The 25,779-nt window shown below is 47.2% G+C and overlaps 1 protein-coding gene and 1 long non-coding RNA gene across 2 annotated transcripts in view; one reads left to right on the top strand and one right to left on the bottom strand.

Annotated features, from left to right (window-relative positions):
* Positions 1-25,773, top strand: part of LOC138350784 (uncharacterized) — a 306,416-nt gene extending 280,643 nt beyond the window's left edge. The window contains exons 4-5 of the mRNA XM_069302195.1: positions 20,255-20,372; positions 20,974-25,773. Of these exons, the coding sequence (XP_069158296.1) occupies positions 20,255-20,372; positions 20,974-21,027 (172 nt within the window). The 3' untranslated portion in view covers positions 21,028-25,773. The remainder of the gene's footprint in view (positions 1-20,254; positions 20,373-20,973) is intronic.
* Positions 21,083-25,779, bottom strand: part of LOC138350785 (uncharacterized) — a 229,840-nt gene continuing 225,143 nt past the window's right edge. The window contains exon 3 of the long non-coding RNA XR_011222290.1: positions 21,083-21,218. This is a non-coding gene — a long non-coding RNA (uncharacterized lncRNA). The remainder of the gene's footprint in view (positions 21,219-25,779) is intronic.

Raw genomic sequence — 25,779 nt, 5'->3', positions numbered from 1 at the left:
AGCCAAAGCTCAACCCCCGCAAGCACAATTAGGTGAGTACAATTAGGTGAGTACACACACACACACACACACACTATTTTCCTCTAATAGAAAAAAAATAAATTGGTTAGAAAGGCGAGGTCCAAGAGCTAATAGCTTGATTCTGCAGATACACAGCAAACACACACACACACACACACACACACACACACACACACACACACACACACACACACACACACACACACACTAACGGAACGTCATATTCACTAGCCCTACCCATCACATGACCGATACACGTTTCTGAGACGGCCAAACAGTTGCATTTTTTTTTTTTACCGAAGTAGCAAATTGAGATAGTGCCCAAATGTCTTACAACAATTTGAGAGTAAGGAAACACTCACTCAAACGTAATCTGATCTGGCAACTCCTGCCTCACAATGCTAAGTGCTTTTTACTCCTCATGGAAACACCTCACAAAAGACAGTTGGCGAGAGAGAGAGAGTTATCTAGGTGCGTGAGTAACGACTCAAGTACTCGGCTCTCCCCTGAACACCACCGCCATGACCAACCAAGAACAGGTGCATAACGGGAAGAACAGGTGCATAACGGGTAGAACAGGTGCATAACGGGTAGAACAGGTGCATAACGGGAAGAGCAAGGTATATATGGAAATGAGAAGGTGAAATAAAAACAGGAGCGGTAATGCAAGATGAGGAAGCAAGAGGTGCCTGAAGGACACGCTACCATGGGAGCGCTGCTCGAGATGAGGAGACTACCATGGGAGTTCTGTCCTCCCATTTACCTATATCCCCCCCTTTCCCCCCACCCCCTCCCACCTATCTACCTATATCCCCCCCTTTCCCCCCACCCCCCTCCCACCTATCTACCTATATCCCCCCCTTTCCCCCCACCCCCTCCCACCTATCTACCTATATCCCCCCTTTCCCCCCACCCCCTCCCACCTATCTACCTATATCCCCCCCTTTCCCCCACCCCCTCCCACCTATCTACCTATATCCCCCCCTTTCCCCCCACCCCCACCCCCTCCCACCTATCTACCTATATCCCCCCCTTTCCCCCCACCCCCACCCCCTCCCACCTATCTACCTATATCCCCCCCTTTCCCCCCACCCCCACCCCCTCACCCCCTCCCACCTATCTACCATCATCGTTATCTTCTTGAGGTTATCTTGAGATGATTTCGGGGCTTTTTAGTGTCCCCGCGGCCCGGTCCTCGACCAGGCCTCCACCCCCCAGGAAGCAGCCCGTGACAGCTGAGTAACACCCAGGTACCTATTTTACTGCTAGGTAACAGGGGCATAGGGTGAAAGAAACTCTGCCCTTTGTTTCTCGCCGGCGCCTGGGATCGAACCCAGGACCACAGGATCACAAGTCCAGCGTGCTGTCCGCTCGGCCGACCGGCTCGTTCCTCACATTTCTCCAAATATATTAGTGTGTGTGAGTGTATTCGCCTAGTTGTGTGCACGTGGGTTGAGCTTCGGCTCGTTGGTCCCACCTCTCAACTGTCACTCCACTGGTGTTCAGGAGACTGAGCCTATTGGGCTCCATCATATCTACATTTGAAACAGCATATTGAGTCTGCCTCCAACACATCACTGCCTATAATGCTTTGCATTTATTAACTATGATACTGAAAAATAATTTGTTTGTGGCTCATTTGGTTACTCAGTTTTCACCTGAGTATCCTTCTGCAAGTACCAACCGTACTAAAAATGTTCTTATCTACCCCTGTCAATTCCCTTGATAATTTCGTATGTGGTAATCGTGTCTCCCCTAACTGTTTTGTCTTCTATTGAGGTGAGGTGCAATTCACGCAGCCTTTCCTAGTAACTCATGCCTCTTAGTTCTAGGACTAGTCTAGTTGCTTACCTTTGAACCTTCTCAGTTTTATGCTTGACAAGTTATGTGGACTCCATGCTGGAGCCGCATATTCCAAGGTCGGTCTGACATCTGTGGTGTACAAGGTTCTAAATGATTTCTTACACACATTTTTTAAACCAGTTCTGATGCTAGCCAGCCACGCATACGCCGCTGATGATATCCTTTTGATGTGGGCTTCAGGAGACAGGTTCGGTGTGATATTAACCCCCGGTTCATTTATCTGCCAGTTGCACTGAGAACTGGGTCTCCCATTTGGGAGAGGAAATAGGGGAGCAAATGGGTCTCCAATTTGCTATTTTATGTCTGGCCGCCTGCTCCCTCCACCTAGCTTCAGTACTTTACATTTACTCGAGTTGAATTCTAGTGGTCATTTGTTGGAACATTCCTTCAGTCTGTCCATGTCATCTTGTAGCCTCTTGCTAACCTCCATGTCTTTAATCCTCCTCGTAATTTTTGCGTCATCAGCAAACAATGACAGGAACGAGACTATTCTCTCAAGAAGATTATTTACATATATCAGAAAGAGGATAGGTCCAAGGACTAAACCTTGTGGGACTTCCCTGGTAACGTCTCTCCACACTGAGATCTCGCCCCTCACAGTGACTCACTGTCTTCTGTTGCCTAGGTACTCCCCATCTCACTTAAGTACCTACCCTATTATTATTGCCTGCATCTCCAGCTTAGGCCCTAATTTCTTATTGGGGAGGGGGGGGGGGATGTACTGTGTCGAAGGCTTTCTGGCAGTCCAAAAATATGCAGTCTGCCCACCTTTCTCTTTCTTGCCTAATTTTTGTCGCCTGGTCATAGAATTCTATTATCCTGTAAGGCAAGATTTGCCACCACTGAACCCATGCTGGTGATGTGTTACAAAGTTCTTTTGCTTCAGATGCTCAACTAGTTTTTTTTTTCTCACAATCTTCTCCATCACCTTGCATGGCATGCAAGTTAGGGACACTGGCCTGTAGTTCAGTGCCTCCTGTCTCCCTGCTTGTATATCGTGACTGCATTTGCCGTCTTCCAAATTTTTGGCAGTTCTCCCGTTAACAGTGACATGCACCACTGAGAGTGGTAGTCAAAGTGCTTCTGCTCCTTTTTGAATCCATAGTGAGATACCGTCTGAGTCTACAGCCTTAAGTCTTACCTCCCCACTGGTAATCTCAAACTCCTCGAGTGGTGCCTAGTTAATCCCTCTCTTAGTTCAGAAACTCTTCCTGTGTGTGTGTGTGTGTGTGTGTGTGTGTGTGTGTGTGTGTGTTGTGCTCACCTAGTTGTGCTTGCAGGGTCGAGCATCAACTCTCGAGCCCCAGTTTCGACCACCATTAGTTCAATGCAGCGAGTCTCTTCACTTATTATATTTACATTTAAAACTGTGCATCGAATTGGCTTCGACATCGTCTTCATCTAGCCCGTTGCACTTATTTACGCTTCTGTGCCCTAGTGTGTGTGTGTGTGTGTGTGTGTGTGTACCCCAGAATATGTGTGTACCAGTGTGTGTACACCCCAGTGTGTGTGTACACCCCAGTGTGTGTGTACACCCCAGTGTGTGTGTACACCCCAGTGTGTGTGTACCCCAGTGTGTGTATGTACCCCAGTGTGTGTGTACCCCGCAGTGTGTGTGTGTACCCCCAGTGTGTGTGTGTACCCCCAGTGTGTGTGTGTGTACCCCAGTGTGTGTGTGTGTACCCCAGTGTGTGTGTATGTACCCCAGTGTGTATGTGTACCCCCAGTATGTGTGTGTACCCCAGTGTGTGTGTACCCCAGTGTGTGTGTGTACCCCCTGTGTGTGTGTGTGTACCCCCTGTATGTGTGTGTGTACCCCCAGTATGTGTGTGTGTGTATCCCCAGTATATGTGTGTACCCCCAGTATGTGTGTGTACCCCCAGTATGTGTGTGTACCCCCAGTATGTGTGTGTATCCCCAGTATGTGTGTGTACCCCCAGTATGTGTATGTACCCCAGTGTGTGTGTGTGTGTGTGTACCCCAGTGTGTGCATGTACCCAAGCCCAACGCGTGGGCGCACCAAGATATCAAGTCGCATTTGTGCCAACAAAACCCCGGATATCCCTGTTTTAAACACCACAATTATTTTCCTTGAGGCAGGCACCCACATGAGGAAATCATAGGACACTGTTGGCACCAGTGCCACGGAGGTCAAGGGCCTGGCTCTCCAATCTGCCGCTTTAGCGCCAAATCAAGTGCCAACACGTCCCTCAGCGATCGCTCTTAATGTTGAAACCTGTCACTTAAAAATAAGAACATAAAATAGTTTATCAATGAAACTGTATGTGTGCGCAGTTAGGGTTAGAGTCAGGGGGAAAATACAAGACGTAACCACTACGTTATTTTGACGTTTATTGCGTTGTTTAAACGTTTAAATAACGTTTATACTGTGGAGGGGGTGGAGGGGGAGGGGTGTGTTATATATTTACAGGGCCACTGCTTCTAGACGAATCACATGTTGAAGGGGAAACATTATATATTTTATATAAACCGGCGCTTAATCCTTCAGAGGCACTTGAATATGCCTCATTTCAAGTAACAAAGTGGTCGGGAAAGCCGCTTAAATTCAGTATGTCAGTATAGCATATCCGTCACAGGTGGAGCTGCCATCTCCTGTAGCTGTTTGGTCTAGGCTGCAACGTAGGGTGGAGTGGAGGTCACCCTGGAGAATTTTAACCCACACCCTCCACCATCTCCACACACCCCCACCATCCACACCCCCACCATCCACACACCCCCCACCATCCACACACCCCCCACCATCTCCACACACCCTCCACCATCTCCACACACCCCCACCATCTCCACACACCCCCACCATCTCCACACACCCCCACCATCTCCACACACCCCCACCATCTCCACACACCCCCACCATCTCCACACACCCCCACCATCTCCACACACCCTCCACCATCTCCACACACCCCCACCATCTCCACACACCCCCCACCATCTCCACACACCCTCCACCATCTCCACACACCCCCACCATCTCCACACACCCCCACCATCTCCACACACCCCCCACCATCTCCACACACCCCCCACCATCTCCACACACCCCCACCATCTCCACACACCCTCCACCATCTCCACACACCCCCACCATCTCCACACACCCCCACCATCTCCACACACCCCCACCATCTCCACACACCCCCACCATCTCCACACACCCCCCACCATCTCCACACACCCCCCACCATCTCCACACACCCCCACCATCTCCACACACCCCCCACCATCTCCACACACCCCCACCATCTCCACACACCCCCACCATCTCCACACACCCCCCACCATCTCCACACACCCCCCACCATCTCCACACACCCCCACCATCTCCACACACCCCCACCATCTCCACACACCCCCACCATCTCCACACACCCCCACCATCTCCACACACCTCCACCATCTCCACACACCCCCCACCATCTCCACACACCCCCCACCATCTCCACACACCCCCACCATCTCCACACACCCCCACCATCCACACACACCCCCCACCATCTCCACACACCCCCCACCATCTCCACACCCCCCCCCACCATCTCCACACACCCCCCACCATCTCCACACACCCCCCACCATCTCCACACACCCCCCACCATCTCCACACACCCCCCACCATCTCCACACACCCCCACCATCTCCACACACCCCCCACCATCTCCACACACCCCCCACCATCTCCACACACCCCCCACCATCTCCACACACCCCCACCATCTCCACACACCCTCCACCATCTCCACACACCCCCCATCATCTCCACACACCCCCACCATCTCCACACACCCTCCACCATCTCCACACACCCCCACCATCTCCACACACCCCCACCATCTCCACACACCCCCACCATCCACACACCTCCCACCATCCACACCCCCACCATCCACATTGGGGGTGGCCCAACACCCACAATTCTACTCCAATCACCCATCACCACCGCTACATTCCACCCCCCCTCTTCACCACCACATTTCACCCCCCATCTTCACCACCACATTCCACCACCACATTCCACCCCCCATCTTCACCACCACATTCCACCACCACATTCCACCCCCCATCTCCACCGCCACATCTCCACCGCCACATCAAAGACAGACCACAACACCATCACTGTGAGTTATGTTGATCTTGATGAGTAGTTAAAAACTGGTGCCAGGTATCTTGCTTGGGCTCTATATAGGCCTGGCGACGAGGGGGGTGGGGGCACTGAACTTTCAAAGAGTCCATGTCAACAACAACAACAACGACATGGACTTGTTTAGCTTGTGTTCTTGTTGTTGTTGTTGTTATGTTCACATGTGAGCCTTTCATTCTGTCCACAGCCCGACTCTTTGTCCTCCTGTCCCAACGTCTTGTCCTTATTCTCAAGTCCCTGTCCTCGTATCTCAAGTCCCTGTCCTCGTATCTCAAGTCCCTGTCCTCGTATCTCAAGTCCCTGTCCTCGTATCTCAAGTCCCTGTCCTCGTATCTCAAGTCCCTGTCCTCGTATCTCAAGTCCCTGTCCTCGTATCTCAAGTCCCTGTCCTCGTATCTCAAGTCCCTGTCCTCGTATCTCAAGTCCCTGTCCTCGTATCTCAAGTCCTTGTCCTCGTATCTCAAGTCCTTGTCCTCTCATCCCAAGTCCTTGTCCTCGTATCTCAAGTCCTTGCCCTCTCATCCCAAGTCCTTGTCCTCGTATCTCAAGTCCTTGCCCTCTCATCCCAAGTCCTTGCCCTCTCATCCCAAGTCCTTGCCCCTCTTATCCCAAGACCTTGACCGAAGCCGGTCGGCCGAGCGGACAGCACGCTGGACTTGTGATCCTGTGGTCCTGGGTGCGATCCCAGGCGCCGGCGAGAAACAATGGGCAGAGTTTCTTTCACCCTATGCCCCTGTTACCTAGCAGTAAAATAGGTACCTGGGAGTTAGTCAGCTGTCACGGGCTGCTACCTGGGGGGTGGAGGCCTGGTCGAGGACCGGGCCGCGGGGACACTAAAAAGCCCCGAAATCATCTCAAGATAACCTCAAGATAAGATATCCCAAGTCTTTAACACCATGTAATAGAACAAACGAGCTGTACTGTGCTTGGAAGACTTGATCTAGCTGGGGCTAATATTACGTGTTACAGCAGCCATACTATGAGGGTGGGCATACTGAATTTTCTTGGACTGTCAGAAAGTCTTTGATACAGTAGCATATAAGAGGCTGGTGTACCAGTTGGAGAAACAGGAGTAACACGTAAGGTGCTCTAATGGATAAAGGGGTATCTAAGTAACAGAAAACAGAGTTACTGTGAGAGAGGACACACTATCACATCAGAATGACATGTCACCAGCGGACTCCCACAGGGCTGTGTTCTCGGATCTATCCTGTTTCTGATATACGTAAACGATCTTCCAGAAGGAATACACTCCTTTCAGTGTTTGCTTACGATGCTAAAATTGAGGATGATTAAGACAGAGGAAGATAGCAAGAGAATACAAGATAGCCTGGACAAACAGAAAGAATGGTCCAACAAATGGCTACTAGTGTTTAATTAAGCAAAGTGTAAAGTGAGGAAAATAGGTTGAGGGAGTAGAAGGCCAGACACACGGTAATAGTTGGAAGGTGAAATCCTTCCAAAGAATCGGGTAGAAAGACTTGAGGATTGATCCCACACCAAACCTGTACCCTGAAGCATCAGGGTACAAGGTACTTTTGATGGTACCCTGAAATCCACATCAAAAGGAGCTTTTCAGTGGCATATGCCAGACTGGCTACATCAGAACTGACTTTAGAAACTAGTGTAAGGAATCATTCAGAAGCTTGTATACCACATATGCCAGACCAATCCTTGAGTATGCGGCTCCAGTGTGGAGTTCATATCTAATCAAACACTAGGTGAAGCTAAAGAGACTTCAGACTAGTCACAGAGCTGAAAGTTTTGAGTTATGAGAAAACGCTACTGGAACTAAGCCTCACGTCACTGGAAGAGTTAGGAGGGGAGACATGATCACCACCTACAAAATTATCAGAGGAATTGGCAGGGCATATAAAGACAAACTATTTACCATGGGTGGCACACGAACAAAGGGGGACACAGGTGAAAACTTAGTACTCAAATGAGCCACAGAGACATATGATAATGCCCCTGCTGTCCGCCCCTGTTCACCCAGCAGTAATTGAGAATCTAGTTGTAAACCGACTTGCGGGTCGTGTTCCAGAGAAAACCTAGTTGGGTCTCTCTCTCTCTCTCTCTCTCTCTCTCTCTCTCTCTCTCTCTCTCTCTCTCTCTCTCTCTCTCTCATATATATATATATATATATATATATATATATATATATATATATATATATATATATATATATATAATATTATAATATAAACCGGTACTCTAACCCCCAACGATCACCCCACCATCTACTTCCCCATCCCCCCCACCCCCCTTCCTCCACTTTACATGATAGGCAGGGGGGGGGGGTCGCCCCAACGAGGGGGGTAGAGGAGGTAGGCTTTACCCTGACGATCCCGGGGGGTGGGGGTGAGGGCGTCGCCGAGCAGGGGAGGTGGTTGGGGAGGTTCTGTGGTGTCATATACTTTCTATTCTGCATCACCCACGGTGTGGCGTCGATGGCAGCAGGAAAGGAGGTTAAGTGGATGGTCTGGGTCTTCCTTTCTTCTATATATATATATATATATATATATATATATATATATATATATATATATATATATATATATATATATATATATATATATATATATATATATATGAGCTTCGGTATTCCAGGCCTTAGGTATCAAAGTATCAAAAGGGAGCCGCAAAATACCTATCCCCCCTTTGACTGAGAGAATTCTCCTACGACATCCAACTAATTTTCAATCTACATTTTCTTGACATTTATAGCTGGTATTTATTACGTGAACGTCATCTCGGATTCTCTCCTGGATACACGGTTGCCAGGGCTTACGAACGCCCCCCCCCCACGACCACCCTCTCCCTCCCTCCAGGCTTTCATTATTACATAAGCCTCCCCCTGTACCCCCCCCCCCACTTTGGCCACCCCCCTCTCTCCCTTAAACCTTTTCTCGATCTCTCATCCATCACATATTCCAAATAACCTCGTCACGTGACTGGACTATATCGACATTCCCCACCACACCCCTCTCTCACTTGATGTCCCCCCTCCCCCTCCCCCTACCCTCCCCTCTCACTCGATGTCCCCCCCCTCCCCCTACCCTCCCCTCTCAATCGATGTCCCCCCCCTCCCCTCCCCTCTATCCCAAGACATTGCGTTATATAATATTTTGTGTGAAGCCTCGACTCAAGTGTTAGGGTTTCCCATTGATGTTGTTCTCTCATATTGTTCCCTTTGCTTGTCCATAACCATTATTGAAATTAACACCTCGAGTATTAACTTGAGAAATACCTAATACATGAGTATACATTAGTATGGCCAGGTCTTGCTTGACTAATCATGAAATGTTTTAAATTGATCTTATGACCAAGGGTTATCTTGAGGTTATCTTGAGATGATTTCGGGGCTTTTTAGTGTCCCCGCGGCCCGGTCCTCGACCAGGCCTCCACCCCCAGGAAGCAGCCCGTGACAGCTGACTGACACCCAGGTACCTATTTTACTGCTAGGTAACAGGGGCATAGGGTGAAAGAAACTCTGCCCACTGTTTCTCGCCGGCGCCCGGCATCGAACCCGGGACCACAGGATCACAGTCCAGTGTGCTGTCCGCTTGGCCGACCGGCTCCCCAAGATACATACAATTTTTTTTTTTAAGTAATGGCGATATGTAATGTAATTTTAATTTATATTTAAAATACGTGTGGGGTCCAGGGTTCGAGCCTTCTAGAGCCCAGGTGACTGGAATATGGAAAACTAACATTTCTAAGGCGTCTACAGGGTCCGGAGTCCGGTCCGGAGTCCGGTCCGGAGTCCGGTCCGGAGTCCGGTCCAGAGTCATACTCCGGTCCTTGTCCCAACGTTACGAGGGATGAGGTATGAAGAGCGCCTGAAGGAACCGAGCCTTACGACACCAGAAAAAAGAAGGGAGAGGGGGGATATGATAGGAACGTATAAAATACTCAGGGGGATTGACAGTGTGGAAATAGACGAAATGTTCACACAGAATAGTAACAGAACGAGGGGACATGGGTGGAAGCTGGAAACTCAGATGAGTCACAAAGAAGTTAGGAAGCTTTCTTTTAGCGTGAGAGTAGTGGATAAATGGAATGCACTTAAGGAGCAGGTTGTGGAAGTAAATTTTATTCATAATTTTAAAACTAGATATGATAGGGAAATGGGACAGGAATCACTGCTGTAAACAACCAACCGATAGCTAGAAAGGCGGGATCTAAGAGTCAATGCTCGATCCTGCAGGCACAATGCTCGATCATCCAGGCTATTGGTTCAGGAACAGTCCATAAGGACTGTTCCTGAACAAATAGCCTGGATGTGTCACAACGGAGAGGTTGGTGATATTCTGGAGAGTTAAGAATTTTGCACCAAGATTGTAACCTCTTGTTCAATTGTCTGAAGGTCTATTGCAAATTGTCTATATACTTAGTCATATTCCTAGTCATAAAAGTATTTGTGTGTACGTCTGGTATCACACTACATGTGTAAAGGAAGAAATGTATATGTTTATTCCTTAGAATGTTTGGTAATATGTTTATTGTTTGTCATGTGTCTATATATGTATGAAAACTTTGTACTGAACGGGGTGAGAATAGCTTGAGCTACCTCATCCCTTTGTGTGTATTTTACCTCAATAAACTTATTTCAATTTCAAATGGATGAGTACAAACAGGTGAGTACACACACACACACACACACACACACACACACACACATACACATACACACACACACACACACACACACACACACACACACACACACACACACACACACACACACTCGGGTTGAACTAAAGTTCAACCCGAGTATATGCAAGGTAATGAAACTAGGCGGTGGAAACAGGAGGCCAGACACAGGATACAGAATGAGAAATTAAGTACTTCATGAAACGGACAGAGAGACAGATCTAGGAGTTGATATCACGCCAAACCTGTCTCCTGAAGCCCCACATAAAAGGAATTACATCGGCATACGCAAGGCTGTCTAACATCAGAACAGCCTTCAGGAACCTGTAAAAGGAATCATTCAAACCCCTATATACAGCATATGTAAGACCAATCCTGGAGTATGCGGCCCCGGCGTACCTTGTCAAGCACAAGACTAAGCTGGAAAAAGTTCAGAGGTATGCCATTTGACTAGTCCCAGAACTAAGAGGCATGAGCTATAAGGAAAGGCTGCGTGAGATGCACCTCACGACACTGGAAGACAGAAGAGTAAGGGGGGGACATGATCACTACCTACAAAATTCTCAGAGGAATTGACAGGGTTATCTTGAGGTTATCTTGAGATGATTTCGGGGCTTTAGTGTCCCCGCGGCCCGGTCCTCGACCAGGCCTCCACCCCCAGGAAGCAGCCCGTGACAGCTGACTAACACCCAGGTACCTATTTTACTGCTAGGTAACAGGGGCATAGGGTGAAAGAAACTCTGCCTATTGTTTCTCGCCGGCGCCCGGGATCCAACCCGGGACCACAGGATCACAAGCCCAGTGTGCTGTCCGGTCGGCCGACCGGCTCCCGGCTCCCGGGTAGATAAAGATAAACTGTTTAACACTGGTGCGAATAAAGGGATACAGGTGGAGACTGAGTACCCAAATGAGCCACAGGGACGTTAGAAAGAACTTTTCAATGTCAGAGTAGTTAACAGGTGGAATGCATTAGGCAGTGATGTGGTGGAGGCTGACTCCATATACAGTTTTAAATGTCGATATGATAGAGCCCAGTAGGCTCAGGAATCTGTACACCAGTTGATTGACAGTTGAGAGGCGGGACCAAAGAGTCAGAGCTCAACCCCCGCAAGCACAACTAGGTGAGTACACGCATAAGCATTCACACACAAGAACACGCGCATAAGCACGCATGCACAAGACACGCACAAGCGCACATGCACACTAAGCCGTCGCTCTAAGACTCTTACAGCAAATAATACCTGTGTAAACATTGCCAAACCGAAGCCGTCATTACACCCACCATACAAGGTCAACTGACAATACCTTGGACTGTCTTGAGGCTTGGCCGCCCCCTCTGGCCACTGGACACGTGTGTGTGTGTGTGTGTGTGTGTGTGTGTGTGTGTGTGTGTGTGTGTGTGTGTGTGTGTGTGTGTGTGTGTGTAGCACATTACAAACTTAACCTTCGTGTAAGGTTGCAACAGCTTCTTCGTTCCTCTCTTTCCTTGCCCCTTCACACCCCGTTTATTTTCCTTCTCCGTTTCTCTCTCTCTCTCTCTCTCTCTCTCTCTCTCTCTCTCTCTCTCTCTCTCTCTCTCTCCCTCTCCCTCTCTCTCCTACTTTCGTCGCTACTTCCCCTTTTCTCTACTTTTCTCTCTTTTTTTGTTTACCTTCTTCCAACCCCCCACCGTCGTAATATATTTCTCTCTCACTAGAGAGGCTGTCATCAATCTAGCCCAGATCTACATCAATGATTGATGGCGCTCAGGTGTCTCCTTGCATGAACTCGCCAAGCAAGGAGGAGAGCACTGCCAACTTAAACTGATACCTGCTTCTTTTCCCTCTTTAATATCCCCCATTCCCCCCCTTTAATACCCCCATCCCCCCCTTTATATCCCCCCTCACCATTCACCATTACTGCCCATTCTCACTATCATCCCGCGTGCTGTGCTCAAGAGGTGAATGTTGTTGTTGAAGATTCAGCTTCTAGCGGGCACAAAAAGTTGCAAGTAGCACGGGCTATGGTGAGCCCGTAGTGGACTTACCTGGCACAGGAGCGGGGCAAGTAGCACGGGCTATGGTGAGCCCGTAGTGGACTTACCTGGCACAGGAGTGGGGCAAGTAGCACGGGCTATGGTGAGCCCGTAGTGGACTTACCTGGCACAGGAGCGGGGCAAGTAGCACGGGCTATGGTGAGCCCGTAGTGGACTTACCTGGCACAGGAGCGGGGCAAGTAGCACGGGCTATGGTGAGCCCGTAGTGGACTTACCTGGCACAGGGGCGGGGCAAGTAGCACGGGCTATGGTGAGCCCGTAGTGGACTTACCTGGCACAGGAGTGGGGCAAGTAGCACGGGCTATGGTGAGCCCGTAGTGGACTTACCTGGCACAGGAGCACGGGGGCTGTAACGGAAGAAGCGAAGCATCTCCTTATAAAACTACGAGTGTCTTGGGTTAACCTTTCCTGGAGATTACTATTTCACAAGTGTCCAGATAGACGCCAGCATCTAGCGTGTGTGGGGGGGGGGATATGGTGGTTAGGGGAGCAGGCGGTGTAGGGAATGGGAGGGTTGGAATGGGAGGGTTGGAATGGGAGGGTTGGAATGGGAGGGTTGGAATGGGAGGGTTGGAATGGGAGGGTTGGAAAGGGAGGGTTAGAATGGGTGGGTTAGAATGGGTGGGTTAGAATGGGAGGGTTAGAATGGGAGGGTTAGAATGGTTGGGTTAAAATGGGAGAGTTAAAATGGAAGGGTTGGAAAGGGAGGGTTAGAATGGGAGGGTTAGAATGGGAGGGTTAGAATGGAAGGGTTAAAATGGGAGGGGTCATTCGTCATATGGGGGAGAAAGGGTGTCGTTTAAATGTGTGTTTTTCCTAACAAGATCTATACGAGCTACGTTCACCTAACCTTTCCTAGCAGTAAATAATTCATTGGTATCCAAGACGAAAGGCAGTCAATTGGGATTAAGATGATGGGGATATGAGGCAGCAGGGTAGGAGAGGGTGAGGTAGGTGTGGAAGGGTGAGAATAGGAATAGGTGAATGATCGAAGTAGGAAAAGGAAAGGATAGGGGGGGAAGGGGTCGAGCGTCGACCGGGGAGGATTGACCGATGGCCAGTTCTAAACTGTTAAGTTTCCGTTCACCCAGCAGTAAATGGGGAACCTGGTTGTAAATCTATTGGCAAGTTGTGGTCGTCCAAGTTGTTGTTGGGCACCATTCCTTTTCCCTCCGTCCCTATCCCAGATCCCTATCCTCATATCCCAGATCCCTATCCTCATATCCCAGATCCCTATCCTCATATCCCAGATCCCTATCCTCATATCCCAGATCCTTATATTCATATCCCAGATTCCAATATTCATATCCCAGATCCCTATCCTCATATCCCAGATCCCTATCCTCATATCCCAGATCCCTATCCTCATATCCCAGATCCCTATCCTCATATCCCAGATCCTTATATTCATATCCCAGATTCCAATATTCATATCCCAGATCCCTATCCTCATATCCCAGATCCCTATCCTCATATCCCAGATCCCTATCCTCATATCCCAGATCCCTATCCTCATATCCCAGATCCTTATATTCATATCCCAGATTCCAATATTCATATCCCAGATCCCTATCCTCATATCCCTTCCAGGTGCAATAAATATATTAATAACAATAATAGGGATAATGGATTAGCGCTTTGTTCGGTGATTAGATAATCACCTAATCTCTTTAATACTAGTTTGTTATATGGGAGCTGTGAGCTAATTATTATTATTTTTTTGTATTTGAGCCGGTTATATGTATCACATTTATGAGTTGTGAGTTCACTGTAAAACACGTTGTACTGTCTAAAGAAATTCGGCGAAGTACAGTACACCACGTATAAGAGTCCTCGTCTGGGAACATCCCGTGCGTAGGTTCGAATCCTCATCACGACCCTTTTGTGGATTTGTTCAAATATTAACTACCTCATATATCACAGCTCGAAAATCCTCGAATACACTTAATTCTACAAGTGTGTCTCTAGGATATGGAGAGCCGGGAACGTGGTTTGTTTTAAAAGTCTCTGAGCTGGGATTTTGTTTTGCTTAAACTGGTAAAATATATATATTTAATGCGTGCAGTGGGATCGAACCTGCGTCTCTGAACTCTGTCAAGCACACGTACTATACCTTCTGGGGCATGAGAATCATCTCTTCGTTCAGTGGGGGTGAGCAGCATCCTCATCTCTTCAGTGGGTTGAGCAGCATCCTCATCTCTTCAGTGGGGTGTGAGCAGCATCCTCATCTCAGTGGGGTGTGAGCAGCATCCTCATCTCTTCAGTGGGGTGTGAGCAGCATCCTCATCTCTTCAGTGGGGTGAGCAGCATCCTCATCTCTTCAGGGGTGTGAGCAGCATCCTCATCTCTTCAGTGGGGTGTGAGCAGCATCCTCATCTCTTCAGTGGGGTGTGAGCAGCATCCTCATCTCTTCAGTGGGGTGAGCAGCATCCTCATCTCTTCAGTGGGTTCAGCACCATCCTCATCTCGTATTCCCCCTGTGGATAAGATCTCTCTTTAACTTAGCGTCCTGCACCTCCAGCTGCTGTTGCTGCTCTTACTAGCCCCTATCCCTTCCTTTCTATCCTCGTCCTCTTGACCTCCTCAGCGCCCAAAAAAAACTCGCCCGGGTAGAGAAAGTAGGAGCAGAGGGGTCACCCCTGGAAGAGAAAGGGATTAGAGTTGTCCTGAAAATTGTTAGTCAGTTGATTTCTGTTTTTCTTTTTTTTTTTTGTTTAGCGCCTTTCTCTTTCCCTTTTCATCACTCTCCTCATCTTCACTTTAATCTTATTTCATGTCTCTCTCGCTCACTTCATTTCTCTGCTAACCATTTTTTTTTTTTCGTTTTATGTATTTCTTCTCGTCCCATCCTCGCTTCTCCACTTATTTTCGCTCTCATTTTATCTTCTATTTAATTTTCGGTCTCCTATCTATTCGATTCTCTTATTTTCACCTCTCAATTTTCTCATCTCGTATTTCTCATCTTTACTCTCATTTTGTTCACGTCTCCACTTTAATATTTTCCCCGTTTCATTATCTTCCTAAATATGTTGATGACCTGACAGAAGACATTTAACAGTCATCTGTATACATGCGAACAAGCCTGAATGGTCCTCAGGACTATACGCAACTGAAAACTCACACCCCAGAAGTGACTCGAACCCATACTGCTAGGTATGTACAACTGGTATGTACAGGACACCTTATCCACTCGACCATCACGACCGGACAAAACATGTATACAGTATTTTATCTGTATACATGTTTGTGGGGAAGACGCAAACGTGTATACATATTGAGAGATGCAGAAAGACACACTTGATGGGAATGACCTTGCACCTCATGCGCCTGGATTCCTCAGGCGCGCGTACAACTACAGTCTAAGCCATCATGTTTGAGCTCATCATGGTTTAGCCCGTAGTGCGTATGTCTGGGGAGTGATACGGGCTCAGCTACCAGCTGGCTGACAGTTGAGAGGCGGGACTAAAGAGCCATAGCTCTTTACAGAGGTTGTAAAAAGTTGTAAATAGCTCTTTACAACTAGGTGAGTGGAAGGAGTCAGTTTACATAAGCTTCTAGGAACAGTGAAAGAGAAGGTTCTCAAGAGTACATATAACAGCAGCTGGATCGTCTGAGGAGTCGTGTTACGGGCTATTCATGCCCGTGCCACCTCTTGGGTGGCTTAATCTTCATCAATCAATCAGTCTGAGGAGCCCATTAACAAAATAACATCTGCAAGAAACGCCAGTGAAGGTTGAGGGAATAAGATAACTGAATTGAAACACGATGTTGTTGTTGTTATAGATTCAGCTACTCGGAACAAGCTCCAAGTAGCACGGGCTATGGTGAGCCCGTAGTGGACTTACCTGGCACAGGAGCGGTGCTGTAACTTGACTGTGTTGTGGAGTCTCGTCTTGTTGTTGAAGATTAAGCCACCACAAGAGGTGGTACGGGCATGAATAGCCCGTAGGTGGTAGATTTTTGGAGCGAATGGGATCTTTGGTGGCGTAACACCTCGAAGTGTCTCTGGGTCTCTGCAGTTGTCTCTTCAACACGCATCTTGTGCCTGTCGCGAGTCACTCGCCCTTCTTTAATCATTTAAGACGGCCCAAGGTTTCACAATCGACTTGAGAATGGTCCAGGACGGACCGAAACGTCGTCGTCCCTTCACCTTCTAGTGTGTGGTCTGGTCAACTTACTTTAGCCACGTTATTGTGACTCATCACCTGCATATGTTTATTACTTTGCATTTATCACATTATCTCTGTTTTCAGCCTTTTACCTCTCCACTTAACCATCATCTCCTCTCACCTCACCTTCCCTCTTGCCCTGACACTGATTCATTCTGCCACTCCTGCAGTGTCACGACTTCCTAAGGCTCCAGGACGGACAGAAAAGCTGTCACTTTAATTTTCTTTTTTAGTGTCGTCCTCAGTATCGCCCTTGCGAGGTATTCTCTGCACTAGTGAGCGTCCTACGGTCACCGTTCGAGGGTTCAATCCCCTCGAGGGTTCAGGTACACCAAACCTAGTTTTCCTTTTTTAATGACCAAGTACACTTTTTTATCAAGTGCAACAGAGTAAAAAATTGTGCATTGCTGTAAATTGGTTTTCCCGGAGCGAGACGTTCAGAAGATAATTGTGTAACGTATGTGATTCTGTACATATACTAGGGTACAGCTCATCATACATCATCATCATCATCATGCATCATGACACACAACCAGGCTGTGACTCATACGTCAGGCTGCGAGCAGCCGCGTCCTACAGCCTGGTTGACCAATCCAGCAACCAGGAGGCCTGGTCGACGACCGGGCCGCGGGGTCGCTGAGCCCCGAAATCACCTCAAGGTAAGGATTCCTCCTCATCCTCGTTGTCAGACAAAATTATTTTACAAGTTACCAAATAATTTAATGGGATTTAATCTATTATCTGGAAACACGCACCTTTTTTTTTTTTACCTCGTACTATCATCACGTTTATAGAGATTAATGTTGTGTTTACCATTAATATAGACAATTGTGAACGGGTTATCTTGAGGTTATCTTGAGATGATTTCGGGGCTTTTTAGTGTCCCCGCGGCCCGGTCCTCGACCAGGCCTCCACCCCCAGGAAGCAGCCCGTGACAGCTGACTAACACCCAGGTACCTATTTTACTGCTAGGTAACAGGGGCATTCAGGGTGAAAGAAACTTTGCCCATTTGTTTCTGCCTCGTGCAGGAATCGAACCCGCGCCACAGAATTACGAGCCCTGCGCGCTATCCACCAGGCTACGAGGCCCCCAACAAAAAACGGGAAAAAAAGGCTGAATTCTGGATTTTGTAATAATTTTAATTAGGAACTTACAAACTTCCCAAAAGAAAATTTTGTCTCGGATATATTTGGTATAGGATGTGTGGGTTTACTGGAACCTTGACTCCTCGGTGAGGGCCTCGCGGCTGAGTGGATAGTGCTCGGGGTTCGTAGTCCTAAGGGTTCGATTTCCGACCGAGGCAGAAACAAATGGGCAGTTTCTTTAACCCTGGTGCCCCTATTCACCTAGCAGTAAATAGGTACCTGAGAGTTAGACAGCTGTTACGGGCTGCTTCCTGGGGATGTGTGCGTGTGCGCGCGTGAGCGTGCGTGTGTTAAAAGTGTAGCACATTTGATGGTGCTACATAGCCTTCCCGGTTTGGTGCCTTCTTTTGATAATTGTTAAAAATGTAGGTCATAATAAAAGAAAAAGAAATTGGTTAGACAGGTGGGGTCCAACATGTTAAAGATTCGCTACCTGGAACAAAGTTCCAAGTAGCACGGGCTATGGTGAGCCCGTTGTGCCTTTTTTTTTTTTTTTTTTTTTTTTTTTTTTCCCCAAGAGGTATTAACACTCGATCCTGTATTAGCTCACAGGACACAATAGTCTTTGATTATAGTTTGTCACCTCTGATGAAAATAATTTAATAAAATGGGTAATCTCTCTCTCTCTCTCTCTCTCTCTCTCTCTCTCTCTCTTATCGCAACGAGTGAGGTGTTAAAATTAGGACCTACTGTTGCCCAATCGGCCATGTTATGTCGTCCAATTACTGTGGCAACAGGGTTTGTCAAGCCATTACCGTGCCACTGTAAACACAACATGAACGCCTAGCCTCAGACTGTGATATTTTCCAAGGTTGTGGACCGTCTATCGGAGGAGAGTGGCAGTACAGTTGTGCATGACGGCGTGGTTGTAATCATAAATAAATCCAGCACCATGCCAACTCAACCTAGCCTAAGCCAGACCAAGCTAACCCAGCTCATCCTTACCAAACCCACTTTCATGAAGTGGGTTCGGTAAGAATGAGCTGGGTTAGCTTAGTACATACACGCAGTCTGGGGAAAGCCAGGCAACAAGTTTGAGTTCGAAACGACTGATATACTTCACGTTAGTCTGATATTTCTTTGTGTATCAATGAGAAACTCAGTTGGAACACCTCGGTGCTCTAGATGAGTCTCTCAAAACGACTGTGTGAGCGCGAATTGGCCGCAATCGCCCGCGTGTGGTCGTTTGGATGTGTACGCGTGTTTGGTTCTGTGTTTGCGTGTGTGAATATTTCCACCACTGTGTGAGCATAGGCCAGCTCAAGCCTGAAATATACTTGAACCATGCAAAGTGCCAAAGAGCTCGGTAAGCCCTTAATGAACAAACAGCGCAGAGTACGCCTTAGGAAAGAAGCACATTTGAAGATTGTTTGAATACTCTGCCAATTACACTAACTGTAGTCAGAGGCGGGAGAGAGGAAGTGAGAGGCAGGGAGGGAGGGAGGGAGAGAGGGAACAGATACGTAGCCCCGATTTTAGAGAGAGACCCAGATCGAAGAGCCGGCCCGACCTGTCCTGCTTTCCCTACCGCAGTATGTAAGGTAAAATACATAGTGTACATTATATATATATATATATATATATATATATATATATATTATATATATATATATATATATATATATATATATATATATATATAAAAGTTTGTGAGGGTACCACCTCTGGTGCCAATGTGGGGACCCATAGCCTCGGAGAAGAAAATAAAAAGTATTCAGAGGAGACCTTGTGGTTTCTCACTGAACACTAATATTATCTTCTCCTACCACCCCCATTCTTTTGTATGTACACATATATATTTACTTTATTTGAACTTTGTTACAGTTACAGTGAACTTTATATATATATATATATATATATATATATATATATATATATATATATATATATATATATATATATATAAACTGATTACGAGGTTGTCTTTGTAATGTTATGAGTAGTGTAATGAGGAAATATTTTTGACCATTTACTTTCTCGGTTATCAATATTCTTGGGAGACTGGGATCAACACGACAGAATCAAGAGACATACCACCCGCATGACACACCTCAGGCAATCGAACTGTGTATATCAGCATTCCTCGCGCGACAATCGCTTGACGAAAAAGAATGATTGCATTCCACTTCAAAACTGCGAGCGTAAATATACTTTATATCCAAAAAGAGTGTGTTACTTGTCTATTTTTTTTCTCTCCTACAGGTTGGCGGCTAAGTACTGGGGTAGGCGGAGCATTTGCAAACTCTGCAGGGTGACTGGTCCTTCTCCCAGGATGGTCATAGGTGGGATGGGGTCGAGCCACATATACTTTCGTGAAGTGGTAAGTCATACGATTTTCCAATCTCGCTAAATATCACAATTTTGCATCTTTTGTGGTATTTAGCGGGATTGGATATCTTCACTAATATCCTCACTAAGATTCATGCAGTATATTATTTTCTAAAAATGTTTTTATGTAGTTTATGAAAACCATATTTAGTAGAAAATGGGATGAAGGGAAAGTGGTGAAGGGGTATAGGTGGTGATGAAGGGTAGAGGTGGTGGTGGTGGATGGGTGTACCTAGCAGTGCCTGGGTAGTGAAAATATGTATAGTGATGAAGATGGTGTGTGGTGAGATGATCACAGTAGTGGGGGATGATGGTGCGTAAGTTTAGATGGTTACAGTGTCGAAAAAAGTTTGTAATGAAGATGATTATAGTGATGTAGATGGTGTGTGGTGAAGATATGCTGTCCGCCCCCCTAGCAACGCCGGGTGCCCCCTGTGTGTGTGTGTGTGTGTGTGTGTGTGTGTGTGTGTGTGTGTGTGTGTGTGCGCGCGTGCGTGCGTGCGTGCGTGCACGTCCTCCATATCGCTAAGTAGACGACTCTGCTTTCCTTCTCATATGCAAGCTTATTGACTCAAATTTTGCTCTGTCGACAGGAGAGTAAGGCTCGGGACCTAGGCAACGAGTACGTTCAATTCCGCATGCTGTGATGATGGCCCTTCAGCGTAAGAGGATGGGAAGAGCAGCAGCAGCAGAAGCAGCAGCAGCAGCAGCAGCAGCAGCAGCAGCAGAAGCAGAGGTGGATGAAGGGCTGGCCAGACGTCCTGCTTTAGGGAGGACACTCCATCCTGCGTCACTTCAAGGAGGACATTAATCTGTCCTTTTTTGTTGGGGGCCCTGTCTAAAAAAAATAATCATAAATAGTACACAGGTGGCTTTACTTTGAGAAGTTATATAATGGTTATCATGTGCTGTTGCCACAAAAGTAAAAGTGAATATTCATTGTCGTCTGTTTTGATATTTTAATACACGTAATATATATATATATATATATATATATATATATATATATATATATATATATATAAAATATATATATATATATATATATATATGTGTGTGTGTGTGTGTGTTATAAAAATATATTTTTAGAAAATATCAGACGAGGCGTCACAATAACGTGGCTGAAGAAATGATGACCAAACCCTAGCACTGAAGAAGGGGAAGCGACGACGTTTAGGTCCGTATTGGACCATTGGACATAATTGGACACACTAGACACGATGAATCATTGTCAAGTCGATTGATCTTGATAATGGTCCAGGACGGCCCGAAACAACGCCATCTTCTGAGTTGTGGTTTGGTCATCATTTAGGAAATAATACTACAAAATAACATTCATTTTATGTATCCTACAAATGATCGTGTTTTAAGCCATATATTTGATTCATCTTAAATCATCAGGCTTAAGACTTTGATAATTAATTTTTGTTAAATACTAGGACTAGGTAATCTGTGTATTTTTTTATTATGAAGCAAAAATCCTTCTTTTACGAAATTGAGACTCCATTGTACCGCAATATTGTAGCCAGATTGGGTCGTCAATGTTGTGAGAGGCTCGTGCTCTCAAGGCTGTGGCAGGCTACCATCCAAGCTATGGAGCAAATGTGCGAATTGGCAAAATGATGTCTCTCTCATATATTTGATCTGTGATCGATTATGCTGGACCCATGCTTGCCCTAGTGCCTGATAATTTCCTTGGAGGGCTGGAAAAGATGCAATACGAAGCCATGAGGATTATCCTCGGATGACCCCATACAACTAAATTACTAAACATGAGAAAGGAACTGAATACTTCATGTGTAAGTGATCGTATCACTGAAATTAATGCTTTAATCGGTATCAAGATACTTAGGCTAACCCACCCTAACCCCGGCACTGAAGCCCTCCAAGCCTTCTTCCTTGAAGGTCAGCATCCCTCTAAATGAATTACCAAACTGCCACTGTACTCAGAATGTTTAATATTCATCTCTACCAACAGAGACAACAATGACACTTTCATGCTCCATGGAAGATTACACCTTTCCAAATTACTGTTCCCCCTTTCCCACCCACGAAGCTGATTAAAGAACAAACCTTGCTTTGACATAAAGCAAAATACAATGTCTTAAGCCAAATTGATGCATTGGTCGGAGAGCGGTCGCTTTCCCAAATTATTTACATTGATGGCTCCTTGCGCCAGTCCTATGGTGCAGCTGGAAGTGCAGTTGTTGTGACAGAGATAGATGGTTTCTACTCCGATGAGTGTGGAGGGCTTATAAATATATCCTTTAGGCCCAAAGCCATTCTATTTTCCAGGTGGATATCTTCACTCGAGCCATTCATGCTCGTTACCATCAGCCTCTTCGCATTGTGAAGGTCACGTTTGATAGTAGGTCCCTTCTCTCTTCAGTTATTCTTGCTGGTGCCAGATGCTCCGTTCAGGAATACATCCCCTCTCCTCGCCTCTGCAGCAGGTGCTGGAGATTTGGGCATGGTCCCTCCAGGTGCACAAGTTGTGTGTGTGTGTGCCCCCTTGTGTGGAACCTCAGCTTAGACGGAGTGCTCTTCTTCCCAAATTCTCTGCATCAATTGCGGTGACGCCCACCCTGCCTTCTCCCGCGCATGTGTGCATTACAAATTTGAGGAAGCCATCCTTAATTTGAAGCATCGTGATCATTTGTCCTTTTCTGAGGCTAGACGCCAGGTTTGCCACCTTCCCTCTTTCTCTTGCATGTCTTATGCTCGTGAGTTGCATTCTCCTTCTTCACGCCCTCTCTCGCTTTTTCAGTTTCACAACCGTTTTGAGGGTTTGGACCCTGACATCTCCACCACCTCGTCTGCTTCGTCTGCTGCTTTGCGTTCTGGGCCAGAGGGTCCTCCTCTTGGTTCTCTGCCTGGTGTTTCCTTCCTTCCCAGTCTTCCTTGTCTCCTGTGCTCTCCTTCCCTTCTTGCCCCATGCCTTCTCAGCCCTCCCCTTTGTCTCTTGGCTCTCCTCCCAGCCTGTCTGTTGAGGTGGGGAGGAGGGCCATCCTCCTCCCAGTGTTCATCATGTTGACCATTCCCGTTGTCCTTCTCCTGTTGAAACTGCGAAGATGGTCGCCCAGTATATTGCTGATGGTAAGCCCCTCTCTCTACATCAGAAGTGTAAGCCTGGCTCCTCTCCTGCGGGTAAGAAGGCTTCAATGTATTCCTCACCTTCCGACTCTGACACTATCCCTGCTTCCCCTCCTTTTTCAGTAGAGGGTCACCGGTCCCTCCTACGGAAATTTTCTTGGTCCTTAATCCTCTCTTGGATGCTGCCCTTGCTCTGGTCCCCTCACCTGTTTCTGTCCTTCCTTCCCCCAATTCCCTTGACTGCCAGTCTCTGTTGTCTCCTTCCGCTCCGGACTCTGTCGGTTCGCCTCTGGTTAGTCCTCCCACTCCTTTGTCTTGATTATCTTTGCTAGCTTTGCCTCTTCCCCATCACCTGATTTCACTGATCCTGATCTTGTTCTGTCTTAGCCTACTGTGTTCTACTTTGCCTTTTTCTCCCTTGTTATCTTTATTTCTGTTCTCTCTTTTTTGTCTATGTTCTTCAATGGAATATCCATGGTTTTTATGGCAACTTCCATGAACTTCAACTTCTGATCATGCAGTTTTCCCCGCTTTGTGTTCGTCTCCAGGAGCTGATGCTTGGTGCTCGTCCTGATTACTTCTGTGGTTATTCCTTTCTCTCTTCCCCTCCAGCTCTTGCTGGGGCCCATACCTCTACTGCTCTCTTGATCCATCTTGATATTCCCTTCGTCGCCCTACTTTTTCAGTCGCCCATTCAGTGTTTTGCGGCCTGTATCTTTGAGAGTAAATGGTATACAATCTGTTCCATTTATCTCCCCCTGAATATCCCACTTTCTCTTCCTGATCTTAAACACCTGTTGGACTCCTTACCAAGGCCTGTGCTCCTTTTGGGTGATTTTAACTGTCGGCATACCCTCTGGGGTGATGTTCTGACAAACACCCGGGGTTGCCTTCTTGAACCCTTTGTCTTCTCTTCTTCTCTGTCTGTTCTAAATTCTGATGAAACCACTCATGTTGACTCCCGTACTCACACCCTTTCCTGTCTTGATCTTTCTCTCTGCTTGTCTTCTCTTTATTCGGTCTTCACCTGGCAGGTTCTTGATGGCCTACATAAGTGACCATTTTCCCATCCTAGTCACCTTCTCTTTTCACCCTCCCCCTCTTCTTCCTTAGGTGGCAGCTTGCCAGGACTGACTGGAACCTCTTCACCTTGCATTCTACTCTTTCTGACCTCTCTGATCTCCCTCTCCCCCAAGCCCCTCTCCTCTTTCACTACACTACTTTTGATACTGCCCTCTGCTCTGTTCCTTGCTCTACCTCCAGGGGCGCGAAGTGCATTCCCTGGTGGAATGCAGACTCTGCTTGGGCTGTCCGCTGTAAGCGTGCAGCCTGGAAGAAACACTGTCGCCGTAGGATGCCCATTTCTTTTATTTTGTTTTGGAAGGCAAGTGCGGTGGCCCGTAGGGCCATCCGTATGGCTAAACGTGAGGGTTGGAGATTTTTCATGTCTTTCGTTTCCACCATTACGTCTGACACTCATCTGCCCCTGATCTGAAAGAAAATATGAAAGTTAGTGGGTAAGTTTGTTCCAGATATCTCGCCAGTCCTTCACCTCCGTTGTTGCGGATCCGATCGCGATCAAACTGGGTTCTCACTTTTCAACTGTTAGCTCTGTTCTCATTTTCCTTCTCCTTTCCTTATTTGTAAGCCCCTTCTTGAATCTTCTCCCTTAGATTTTTGCACTTCTCTTCAGCTTCCCTATAACAATCCTTTCTCTCTCTCTCTCTCTCTCTCTCTCTCTCTCTCTCTCTCTCTCTCTCTCTCTCAGAACTCCAGTCTGCCCTGGCCCTCTGCGGTTCTATGGCGGCGGGCTCGGATGATATTCCCTATGAGATACTTCACCATCTCCCTCTATTCACATTTCAGTATTTACCGAGTGTTTATAACCAAGTCTGGAAGTCGTCGTCAGTCCCTGAGGATTGGCTTGAGGCATTTGTTCTTCCTATTCAGAAAACTGGTTCTCTAGGGTCGTCCTCTAAAGATTTCCACCCCATTTCTCTCATGAGTTGCGTCTGCAGACTCTTTGAGCGTATGGTCAATGTCCGTCTGATGTGGTTCTTGGAATGCTATCACCTCTCTCCTTCTCAATTTGTGTCGCTTTTGCAAGTGTCGCAGTTGATGTCCTCGTGAACTTAGAGGTTTATATTCGGACTGCCTTTGCTGTGAAGACCTCCATTGTTGCTGTCCTTTTTGACTTGGAAAAGGTGCATGACACCACCTGGCGGTACCATATTCGGTCCCAACTCTGTTTTTTGGCCTTCGTGGTAATCTCCTCTCTCGTCATTCCTTTCCAGTGGGGCTTGGTA

Source organism: Procambarus clarkii, chromosome 47 (assembly GCF_040958095.1).
Source record: "Procambarus clarkii isolate CNS0578487 chromosome 47, FALCON_Pclarkii_2.0, whole genome shotgun sequence".
Classification (NCBI taxonomy): domain Eukaryota; kingdom Metazoa; phylum Arthropoda; class Malacostraca; order Decapoda; family Cambaridae; genus Procambarus; species Procambarus clarkii.
The sequence above is the reverse complement of the archived record's forward strand: the minus strand, read 5'-3'. Positions and strand labels throughout refer to the sequence as shown.